Genomic DNA, 12,886 nt, shown 5'->3' on the forward strand with positions numbered 1-12,886 from the left:
CAGCATATGGTGTTAATGGATTTCAGAGGCTGATAAATGGCTCTGTAGAAAGGAAAGGCATAGGGAAAACCTAAGAGCTGGAAGATTCAGTTGCTGAACAGGCCTAGTTGCATTTTCCTGCCCATCAGTTCATCGTGATCAATCTTTAATGCTAACTTCAAAGAAATAATAAGGGATGCATAGAAGAAGTCACACACACATCTCATAAAACAAAATTTATCTTTAATTTGTAAGTGTCAACAGCAGTACAAAAGATGGAGTGATGGTGAATAGATTAAGGGTAGAGAGGACAGTCTTGAGGTAAATGAGCATAAATAGGCAGTCTTATAGACACTCCCCTGAGGGGTCTAAACCCCTATCATGGCATATACTGTATCACCCAAGGATGACATGTTTAACATATCAGGAAAGCACCTTGTGCAAAAAAAAAAAAAAAAATTAAAAAAAATCCCTCCCCCCCCGAAACATGTAGGTAAGGTGCCAATGTACACCAGAACATACTGTATATGGACAGTGTCTTTCAATTTTGTCTTTTCCATTAATAACTGAGGCAGAGGAGGAGAAGACTCTTAAAAGTACCACTGAAAGATTATTTAATATTTAATTTACCTCACGTCAATACTGCACAACAAAATCCAAGAAGTCTGTTTATGCAATGAAGCAGAGCTAAGAATAACTATTCTCTTTTTTTAAATTGAGAACAGATTTTTTTTTTTAATCAGTATCCTTAGCAAACTTTTTTCTTTCATTTTTTTTACTGTATCAAGAGGAGAGTGTGAGATGTGATGGCAACCTTTAAGTTCATTTAAAAACTTTACACTGGACTGTACAAGATTTTTTTGATAAACTATTTACATTTTCAGACTTTAAAACATATTCAAAGCAGCAATAGACACTAGTTTTTCCTCTAAACGCCCAAATAATTACCGGCCATGGGCCCAGGTAGGTACCTGCATTGTATATAGAATTTCTACAAAGAAAACCTGCCCATTAAGTTAGCCAGTGGGTGTCCAACAAAGCAGCCCTCGCCATTAAGAGCTGCACCCACAGTGTTGCTATAGGAATCAAAGCATAGTACCTTGACAAGAGAGTCTCAGTTGTCCCAACAGCTCTACACAAACTTTACAATTTGAAACAGCAGCTAGCATGTCAGTCCAGCATGTCAGTGAATTGTGCTGATTAAATTAACATAGAGTACAATCTCACAATATACATCACAAACAAATTACAATGTCAGGAAATAAGAGTTACAGTAAGATAAGTTATGTAGTAACAGCTTATAAGCTTGTCTTAATGTAATAAAAAAATTTTTACATGGGAAATACAATAATGAATGAACATAAATGCTAAGCATTCTAGTCTGCTACAAGCTGAAGAAGGGTACAAGAAAAAAAAACGTTGCTTTCTAGAAAGCAAAACACAAATGACAAAGGAAGACAAACGGAGAATGCACACTAGCAGGTCTGCAATGTGCAGCATACAAACAGTTAAATATTTGCACATTCCCCATACTCCAAGAGCACCAAGGACCTCACTTGTGGTTTTTAGAAAGCGGAAATTACAAAGCAAGCCATGTCACTAAGTTGCTTTATAGCTTTCATATTGCCATAAATACCAATTTGATAAGTTTTCCTTTAGCCCAGTTCACCCCACCCCACCCCCTTTTTACCCAGCGTGTGAAATCTCAGAATACTTCTTTGTCACCATTTCCAACAAATCTGGTAGTTAAAAAAGGGCGATGGATTAAAATGAAATATATTTGCATATACATTTTTTTTTCCTTCTGTAGTAGGACATTACAGTATATCAAAAATGTAGTTTGATCTGAGAAAAATCACAGATATCAATGGGTTCTATAAAAAAAAAGGTTTGGGGGAAGTTTTTTTAAAGGAAAGAGAGTGTTTTGTAAAAGATCAAATGAGGTCATATAGTATTATTCTTTTAAAAGAACATGCTTAAGTGCCAACTTGAATCTTAAAAAAGCATGCAAAACACCAAGGGTCCAAGCCCATTCATTAACTTCTCATAAAACCATGAAGAACTCTATCATACATTCTGCTGGCTGCGTCTCCAGTGCAGTTGTTCGCACTGTGGCCCTGGCTCAGCAAAGTTTGCCTCGCTTAACGCCAATGCTTTACTGGTCCTCATGACCGCCATGGAAGTACTAACGTGCTTAATATTAAGCAGGTAGGTAAGTGTTTTGCTGGGGGAGAATGGGGGTGTTAATCTTGTAGTATGTTTTGCTAGGAAATGATTTTGAAATGCCACGCCTTTGATACGACTAAAAAACAAAACCAGAAAGCCGACCCAGAGGGAGGACTATGTTTTAGATTGCTTTGGGAGATGGTTGTGTTTGTACTCAAAGCAGGAACTGCCCACAGCTGACTGCTGTACTCTTTGCACAGGGTATTTTATTTATTGTGACTAATGCTGCTGTTTGTTTTGCATTCCCATCCCGGAGCAATCCCATCTTTTGCCCTCCCCCTGCCTCATGCTGCACCTGAGTACACTGATTTAGGAGCTCGTTGCGATCCCATGTATTCTCAGCAGGCGGTTTCGCAAGCTAAATGGTGATGCCCAAACATACAGGCAGACCAGAATTGGGCCACTTCATCAGAGTCATTTCTCCATGTAAACCTGAACCCTGGAAAGCAGTTCTGTTTCCATTAAGACTTTTATCTTCCATTTTTATGAAATATGAAGTGAACTATTCTAGCTGGTACCAGACTGTTTCGGGAGTGTTCTTCTCTTGAAAATAAGTATTTTATAATTTTCCAAAAAGAAAATATATTGTATCTGTTAATTAAATAAACTGTCTGTTCACAGAGAAAATAGTATTACTATATTTGTGCATTACCTGAATGGAGTTGTTATTTTCTTCAGTCAGAGTTATTAAGGGGGGGCTCAAACACAATGCTTAAAAAGCAATTCCACAAGTCCTCTTTGTGTATTGTGTGAACTATTTCCCCTGGTATTAGAGCCTAATATGACAATAACATGATTTAATGAATGTAGAAAATAAAGGTTTGATATTATGAAGTCTTGACTGCATTGCAAGGGCCATCTTAGTCATAATAATCTTTCCAGGGATATGCTTTTGACTTCCAAATGCCATGCTTGTTAAGAAGCAAAATATCTCATCAGTTTTACTTGGATTCAGAAGACTGTTTCCTATCAAATGTATCAGAAATTTGGTATGCTTAATGTATCAACTTTCTAAAAAAGAAGAAAGTATTCTGTGTTTGTGGAATATGCCATTAAAAATCAGTGAGAGCACAAGTGAGGCATCTTGCTGTCCCAGCTACAGGTCCACAATACTGCGCTCACACTGCGGGTGTAAATTCAGCATCTACATGAGGTACAGTGACTTGTCAGCATTTAATATGGACCAACATACACTGATATAGAACAAAAGTAAATACATAACTTATACTTCACTAAGTATCCATGAACAAAAAATAAAATTCTATTTCCTATGTTATATTTACACAATTTAAAAAAATTCTAAAATGAGATGGTAAATTCATCAAAAACTTTGTTTTGAGCTCCGATTAATAAAGTAAAAGTGTTGGTTTTTATCCTTATGATTGTCCTTTCTCGATTTCTACTGACTTTTTAGAGCCAATGACGGCTAATAAATAGAATAAAATGCTCATATGCACAATTCCGATTCAAATATGTTCTTCCCACTCCCCCAGCCAATAAATGCAATTTTTACCAGCTGGTGATTCCTGAACAGCCAGTCATTTTCAAGAATGTGGCTTTAACATACAGAGCATCAGCATTGAGGCAGGGCTGGAGCTAAAACAAAGTGTTCATACATACATGTATTTTGCATAAATAAATGAAATAACAAGACATAAAAATGACTCAAATCCGGCAACTGTGAGGCAGGCCCACACGAGTCGAAACAGATGACTTTTGTTCATGTAGTTTTCGTACAACAGTTTCACATTAGTCAGAAGTGATAAAAAATACCATTTATATCCAGTGCTTATAACACTTACGAAACAACATCTGTGAGTGTGTGTTTTTTTGTACTACAAGCAAAATCAAGTTTCAGTCCTAAAGAACAGTCCTTTGTTCTCCACAAGCCTGCAGAATATTATTTTGGCATGGTCATAAAATTTTAAAAAAATTAACCAACTAATCTAAATGTTTGCCTTTGTGCAAAAAAATAATTACATAAAATACAATGCTAGCAATACAGCATTCTACCTATGCAACAAAACCAGAAAAAAAGAGAGCAAGAGAGAAAGAAAGTGACGTGGGGGGAGGGAGAGATACTTCTAAGTGGAGAGTTATGTAAGACATTAATAAATAGTCATTTTTTTAGGAAATAATGGTATCCTCCCCCCAATCTGAGCTGAATGTATTAAAACCAGTTCAAATTCCCAAGCAATTATAAGAACAAAAAACACTTTCTATTAGTACCTTAGCCAGCTTAAAGAGGGCGCTCACCAGCTAACGACACAGCATATGCCTTTAAAGTCTTGGCTAGACCAGTTTATTGCTTATTAGACATGGACTCAGAACACATTTAAATAAATATTAAAAATATAGCATTTTGTTCCAAATTACAAAATGGTCAGAGAAATTTGACCATTGTGTTTCTATGCCATTATCTTTATAAATTGTCCTGTAAATTGAACAATCTTCTTTGTCTTGGGGGTTTGTTCTCGCACATTTAAATGTAATTCCTACAGTGGTAACAATGGCTATCTCTGCTCAACTAGGTAGGTATTGGTGGGGCTATGAGTAAAATGACTGCTCCCAGTACAGCATCTTGTCATTGCGCCTCATGAATTTCTGCAAGATAGGATGGTAGCACGAGGATAGCCAGCATTAACACTATACTTCTTTCATTGTCTGGGCCCTAAAGAAAGCCCGTTCAGCTCTGTGGGAAGATTCCCACAGACTTCAAGAGGAGCTGCTCTAGGCCCACTCATACCTCTCAGCCCGAGTCTGAATTTATCACCAATGTGCTGAACATAACCAATTCAAAATAAAAGCTGAGGGAGTTGAGGAGCTTCAGCACATGTATTCATCAGGCCCATTGGATCTGCATATATATACAGTGATGTATTTGTGAACAGGAGTGGAGTGTGAGGGAAAAAATTAAAGGCAATTTCTTCTCTGTTGCTGAAATTTAATAAATTCACAATCTTTGAATATCTCTTTCTTGTACGTTTCCCAGAATTTTCTCTAGCAATTGCATTGTTTCTAGTAGTAGTACAAATAAAAACTTTAGTTTCTATAGCACCTTACATCCAGAGATCCCAAAACACTTGACAAGCACTCATCAAGATCTGGCTTACATTCCCACATGACTAATATTCAATAAATATTTTTGATGCACCATTTTCCCAGCTTTGCAAGTCAGATATTTGTGTAGCCTTCTCTCCCCCACTAGGAGTCTCACATATAAATCACTGCATAAATACTTAAGGTAGCAAACAGTTCCTTCAGGTGACACCAGGAACATGTTGTATGGAGCCACGATTCACTGTAGGATTCTACGGGCCCTAAAAATTCATCATGGTGGACTCTACATGCAGTTTGGATTTTACATCTGCCTTTGCTGTCTTATAGAGGTTTATAACTATAAACACAATTTTTTAGGAATATTTGTACTGTATGTACATATAAAAGTACTCACTTTATTTTGCATTACATATAGCAGAGTGTTTCTAAGTGTTCCTTGAACATACAGTATTACAGGAACAGCTGAATTTCTCATTCATAAATGTCATGTTCATTTTAGTAGCAGGTGCACTTTTATTTTTATATACCTGTGTAATTTAGGGGAGGAGAAAGAAGGGGTTCTTTAAAATATCAATAAGGAATTGTAAGTGTAATGCCACCAACAGTACTTTTAACAATAAATATTAAGTATTTGGACCCTTGACATTCTGGAATGAATAAATTATTTAAGAGAAAATGTGTTAAGACTGAATGCAAGGGTTAAAAGCAAAGGTGTAGAGAATGTAATCAGAGGTGGCCTCACACTGCTAAGACAGGCCCGTCCATAGCTGGTGATCACTCTTTTGTGCTTACTTAAAATTTCACACTAATGGCACATCAAGAGGCAAAAGCAATTGGGCACATGCACTATGGCAACCATGTTCACTACTTAAGAATATCCTGTCTCCAGATTCCTGAGTACTTTACCATATTCTGGAAAAAATTAGGTTTTATATATAATTTTTTTAAGATGCCAAAGGATTGTCTAAGACTTTACAGTGTCTCCTTTAAGACTTTTTTTTTAAATGTTAAGATTCAAAAGTTATGAAAAGTTTGGCACATCAGAAGTTCAGCTATACATATGGAAAAAATGGAATTCAGAGACTATTTTTTAAAGACGAGCTATGATGCACAGATGTGCACACTTGCGGACTTGTTCTGTTTCACAATATGAAATCTGCAGGTTTTGTTTTCTAAAATAATCCAGAATAAAAACACATTCACAACCTGTAGGCTGGCACAGCATACCTGAGTGAGAATGTATAACCCCCATCTAAAACAGTAACTTAAACCTTTATCAGCATCCAAACGGAAAAAGACAAAAGGTAAGACTTGTAAGACAGCTATTGATTCATATAAGTTTTCAAGTCCTGATGTCTGATATTTAATATATGTCTTCATCTAAATTAAAAAAAACAAAACAAAACAAAAACAAAAACCCAAGTTCATGAAAAATTAGGGAAACAATCTGTCTCACACGTTAAGAAACATTTAAGACCATTCTGCTGATGTAACTGTAGGAGCCACACATGCATGCAGGCTCTTTAAGAACTTTTGTTCAAAAAAAACCCCAAAAAACCCAAATGAGTCTGAGTACTTTAATTCTGTGAACACTCCTCAGTTGGCACTGACTGCCTCATGGGCTTCATTTTCACTACTATAGTCTGATTTGGGATCATCCTCATAGTCCTCGTACATTTCTATTTCATCCTCTCCATTTATCATTTCATTTCCAGCAAGGCTTCCGCTGTCCGTCTTCATACCATAAGTGCTCTGAATGACGGGGATGCTGGGCTCAGGGCTGGCAGAGGTGCTCGAGCAATCGGATGTCATCTGAGGTGATGGCGTGGTAGTCGCCATGGTAATAGCACCAGGATAGACAACCCCTGTTCCTGTGGTGATTGGAATTTGAGGCTGTTGTCTGGAAGGAAAAACAAGAGGGGAATGTGATTTCCTGCGCTCAGAGAAGAAGAGACCTCCTGCAAGTTCAAATGAAAGAAAAGCAGGTGGTTTCCTAGAAAGGCTGCATGCATTCCTCTGGGGTTCACAGTATGGTCCTGTACGGTACTGGTTCATCTTAGCTCCCCATAAGGACAACTGGAGAGTGAACTGTTTAGTAGCTACCAGACGTTGATTCTTTTATGTATTTTATGTGTTCATTTAAACCATACTGGCTAGCACTTGGACAGAGATCATCAAAAGGCTTCAGGCACCTGTGTGATGCCTCACTGCTACTGTAGACATCATGTATGCAAAATCTAAATCCTCCAAACTCCTGACAAGAGCTTCTGTTAATGAGGGGACCTCAAGATTACCTGTAAGTACCTAAAATGGCAGACATGTAACTAAGTAAGATTGTCTAACTGTAAGTATGCAATTTACTATTTAAGTGCCAAGTAGACTCCTACATCACTTAGAAATACTTTTGATATTTTATTGCTGGCTTTTGATTTTTATTTAAATCCACAATTGGAATGCCATTTGTTCTTCAGGATTTAATGTGTAAGACCGACTTTTTGAAGAAAAGTACTTCAAAAAAAGAACAAATGTTCTTTTTTTCTATGGTAACAGACAGTCTACAGAAATTAAGACTTCCTCCTGAGGACCCAATGTCAGATCTGATTTATTTTGACAATGCAAATACATGGGAAGTCTCAATTAAGGGTGCACTACCTCTACTTTTGACACATCTTACCTTCTGATATCTAACTGTGCACTGTGTAATGTTGTCTTTTTCATGTGTGTGTGTGATTTTAAGCATCCTGGAGCAATACACTTCAACCAAATAGGCTTATATCACTGCTAGTCAAGAAATTCAACACAACCTTTACTGTAAGCATGTGCATAGTTGTACTAAGTGATGCAATGTCTCTTCTTATCACGATGTATGTATATTCAAACGCTTTGCTGAGTAATGTCAGGTTGTTGAACCCATTCCACGGTCAAGCCCTTATTGACTACAAATTAATTAAATCTACTTCTTACATTTGGGTTAATTAACTAAGAACATACTTTCTATATTAAAATATTCATACAAATATTCTCGTATTATTTCTGGATCATTACCTTGAATAAAGGTAAGAGAAAAAGAAAGGATATAACTTGTCTGAAGGAAGAGAATCTCCATCGTACTTTAGATGTGACACTGAATGAATATAGTCCAGTATCAGAAATACTTAAGTGCTCTGGAATATGCTGGTTTAGTATTGACTAGTTATTGAACATACATGCCTATTTGCATAATCTATTTAAAGAATCGTATATTTCAATGTATTCCCAACCTTCTTTAGAGCAATATTGACCGAGTATTAGAGAACTATTATATAATTTTAGCAGGAGAAACAGTGTCAGGTGCGTTTGAATAGTCTAACGAATCTGTAACTTCTTGACCACTGTGTTATTCTATGCTAAAATTCCAAAGGACATTCCACAAACCAGTCTCTTGCAAATCCTTAATCATTGGCTAAATCAATACACAAAATAATGTAAAGCTTATTTACAAAACCCTGAATGTGGAGTCTTTATTGTTCATTGATCAAACTCTAATTTTGGTAAATATCACACTACAGAGTGACTGGGAAACCAAAGTCCTTCAAGTTTGTGAACCAATACAGACAGTCAAATCATAAGCGCTCCGTTTAAGATAATATTGAAATAGCATGTAGTACTCTCATTGCTGGTACTGCTAGCCTGACTCTTAAAGCCTCTGCACAGCTTGAGAAATTCAAACATCTGTTGTATAAGTATGGTACACCTGGCTAGCAGCGAGCAAAAACATCACAGTAATTCATTTGACACAGTCATTATACTCCCGTTTGCAAATGATGATTTGCAGATGATTTACAAACAGCTAGGGATTTTTCACTAAATTTTCACTTTTTAAATGGTCTGATAAATGTTCTGTGAAAACAATTTTCAGCCAATGTATTTGCTTGCAAGTGATTTTATGCAAACATCTTTCAATACTTTATCCATAAAATTGAACACCTACCTCACATGGGAACATTTCTGTTTTAGGATTGCATGTTGTTGGGAGTATAAATTATCACTGTTAAAAACCCATATGTATCTCCTCCACAACTTTTAGACACAGAAAATATTCACAGTAATGACAGTTTCCACAAAGCAAAGGAAAAAGGAACGCACGCATGGTCACAGCAAAATTCTACATAGCTGTCACCAGGCCATACACACTTAATGATCTCTAATCTGCCCATCTAACAACTGCTGGTACTAATCTTTTTTCTGATATTTCTTAGAATAAATAAATTCACAAAACAAAGCATCCCCCATCGTTCATCAAAGACCACCATAATATTAATGCCAAAAGACATTTTGAGGAAAGTTGTTTTTACAATGCTTCTAATAAGAGTTGTAGAATACACTCAAAGAATGACTGAGTGCAAGCTGCTCTTTTGTTATAGATGACACTAAGGATCAGAACTCTAATAACCACCCCTAGCCCTTCCCCCAGAAAAGTTTGCATTTTTTTAGAAGCAAATTGCCTTTTTATAAGCAGCAAGAAGGAAAAAAATATCTGTTTAGGACAGTACTGTGAGGTGCCTTGGTAAAATGATGGTTGTCAGTGTTAAGCCCTGAAGGACAGACTATGTTAAAAGAATCAGATATTCTTTCAAATGCTTATCAAGTCAGCAAAACTCTTTTGCATATCCACATTTCAAAGGTACAAAGTATATTTGTCCTGTTACCACCCATTTCAAAGCAAAAAGGGAGCAGATCATCTGAGCATAACAAAGCAGAATTTACAGAGATACCTTTTACTTGAGAACGCACCCAATGCATGGCAAACTATAGAATGAATCTAACCGGTAAAGAACTTGATCAGTGTAACAAGAAAGTTAAAGGCTTACTGAATTTCTCATTCATAAATGCAGTTCTTTTTTACATGTTAAATAAAAATCAGGCATGGTGTGCATGCCTGCTGCTGGGTGGGTAATAACTGTGAGCTTTAAATTACCTATATCTCACTGTGGGACTGTAAACATGGGGTAACTACCACCTAAATGGGAAGTGTCTCAAATTGCTACTCATTTGCTAGCAAAAATTTGCTAGCACTTAAACATGGGCACCCACACACCCCCAATAACTGGACACCTATCTCTCACTTGAGCCCTGTTATTATTTAGAGCTGATCAGGTTGTCACTGTAAATTCTGCTCAAGTTGCTGCATTACATCCCAGAAAGCCTTATTTTAAGATATCGCAAACTATATGGATGGCATATGTTACTGGAGATGAGTGTTATCATTTTCGAAGTAATTCAATTTTATAGGATGGGGAAGGGGGAAGAAATCAGAGCATTTATTTAAATTCCAACCGCTCTCCCTGAAAGGAAGAGTTGGAGTTTCTAACCTATGACTCTGACCATTATGTTTTATTCGTAGTTCTTAAAGGCATTCATGTTAATGGTATTTTTTACAACATTAAATTCCACATGTTTAATCCTTGTATCAAGCTAGAGTTTTGCCTATCATAGGACCTTGGAGTGAGGAGATAAAAACATACTTTACTGCAAGCTACACGTTACAATTCAGCTCAGTTGCACATGGTTAAAGCAAGGATGTTTTCTGCCTGGTTAAGATTTCCAGAACCCAACATTAATCTTCCTATCTCTTCCGATCTGCGAGGAACGGTGATGCATGGCTACATACCCTGGCTTCAAATCATTCCTGTCTCCACCATCTCCTCTTTGCCAAAGAAATCCTTATGTGGGCAGTTACTACAGGTCGCTTGCCTCTCTGCTGTGCCAGCGTTGCTAACATGTCTGCCCGATCTGGGGCCAAAGATTTGGCCCAAAATAGTTAGGCAAATATGAAAAAGGAGGTAACATCCTAGACCAATTGACCTGCTCACAAGTCTGTGGCATTAATATTCTTAGGATTTTCCAGGAAAATGTTCCACTTTTGACTTTTGCAAAACTAGCTAAACATTTAAATTGGCAAACTACCATTGTTTTCTGATCCCTTCCCAGCTCTTTTCTGACAGCTCTTTAAATGACTGAAGCAAAATCAATTGCATTAAGGAAAATGCTTATATGCTACACACCCCTGAAACTTACATTCCCATAAGGAATGAAATAACAGTAAATCTCACAAAAGCACCCATTGTGTACTTACTTTAAGTTCAAGCTACAGGAGTATAATATTACAGCCTTATTCAAAACCATAGTCTAGCAACATTCAGACTGCGTGTGTACAGTAGTTATAAACACTATAAAGGCTTTATTCTAACATCTTACACTGGTAAAACACCAGAAAAAGGTTACTGCTTACATCATTTTGCGGAGAAATGTATATATCATATACTTGTATTTAGAGTGTATTAGACTGTAAAAATGACTGAGAATTGAATTATTTCTGTAAGACAAGGCAACAAAAGACAGACTTAACTTAAAATGTCTGAATTTATGGTTTATATACGATCCATTTGTTAGTTCACATTTATTTATGCATTACCAAAAAAAGTACTATTAAAGATAAGTTGTAAATCACTTGAAGTCCGTTCAGGGATTAACTTATGCTGAAGTTATCATTCACAACTCCCCATTAATAATTTTACTATTAAAAATAACTCAATTATTTTAAAGACATAGCTGGCTTCAGATTCAGCTTCCACTAGATTAAAACCAGCAAATTTTTAATATACTCTGCATTAAACATGAATTATTTCTGTATATTATCTGCCTCATTTGGAACAAAATTCATTCACGTAGGGATGCAATAGAAGGCCTACACACATTTTAAGTTTCACTCTGTTGTGTGGACTTGCCAGTTCCTAGAGTTTTGTGCTGGTCTATTACATATATAACATTTATCTCAAAACATGAATTTCCTGCCCAATTTATTCCAAGAAATCTTCACTCTCATTCAATTCTTTGGAAGCTTTTCCTCCAAAAATCAGAACAGAACTTAGTCATCCATTAGCTCATTTCTCTATTTTATTTTAAAGCCTGTCTAGTTCATATATTGAGATTCTCTAAACAGCTTTTGTGCATTTTACCAACGTTTATCAAAGAATCTGGCTCACTGAAGTAAGTAGTATGAGCTTTTTGCACCTTGAAAGTTCAAGCAGTGTAAAACTCTTCCTGTGTTTGTGGTGGGGTGTGTTTTAGTTGTACACATGGTAGGATTATTCTGTGCTAGCCAGTGGCTCACCCAAGGGTATCTGATAGGAACTAGCCCTTGCTGGATTGCTTATGCCATAAATGTACATTTGGAATAGGAGAATACCAAACACAATACAAAAGAATATAATTTTTCTTGCTATTTATACTTTCCTCTAACCACCAGTTTTGAAGGTCTTTCTTTCTCTTGACACATCTCCTATTCATCTTTTTATTCTGTGATGATAAATTTTTGCCATTTTGGTATACCCATTCCCAAATTAATTGGTATGTGCTTTAAAAAAAAAAAAGAAAAAACAGCAGGACTTCAAGAAGTATGAAGCACTTGGCACATTTCATTTGAGTCTATTTTGTACTTTTGTTCTCTATCTTACACTGAAATATTTACTGTAAACTTAAGAGTATATTCAATCCTAAAACCCACATTTGTCTCCTGTTTTATTCTGAAAAGGAAACTGCATCCCAAGTCTCACATCTACAGTTCTGAAGGACGGTTTAT

General features: G+C 36.4%; 1 protein-coding gene across 10 annotated transcripts in view; it reads right to left on the reverse strand.

Annotated features, from left to right (window-relative positions):
* Positions 1 to 202: 202 nt before the first annotated feature.
* The window catches only part of SOX6 (SRY-box transcription factor 6), a 375,244-nt gene continuing 362,560 nt past the window's right edge, over positions 203 to 12,886 (reverse strand). For all 10 annotated transcript variants that reach the window (XM_074842580.1, XM_074842581.1, XM_074842574.1 and 7 more), the window contains one exon: positions 203 to 7,165. In XM_074842580.1, coding sequence (XP_074698681.1) covers positions 6,862 to 7,165 — 304 coding nt within the window. In that variant the 3' untranslated portion in view covers positions 203 to 6,861. The remainder of the gene's footprint in view (positions 7,166 to 12,886) is intronic.

This window comes from Strix aluco, chromosome 16 (assembly GCF_031877795.1).
Source record: "Strix aluco isolate bStrAlu1 chromosome 16, bStrAlu1.hap1, whole genome shotgun sequence".
NCBI classification, from domain to species: Eukaryota; Metazoa; Chordata; class Aves; order Strigiformes; family Strigidae; genus Strix; species Strix aluco.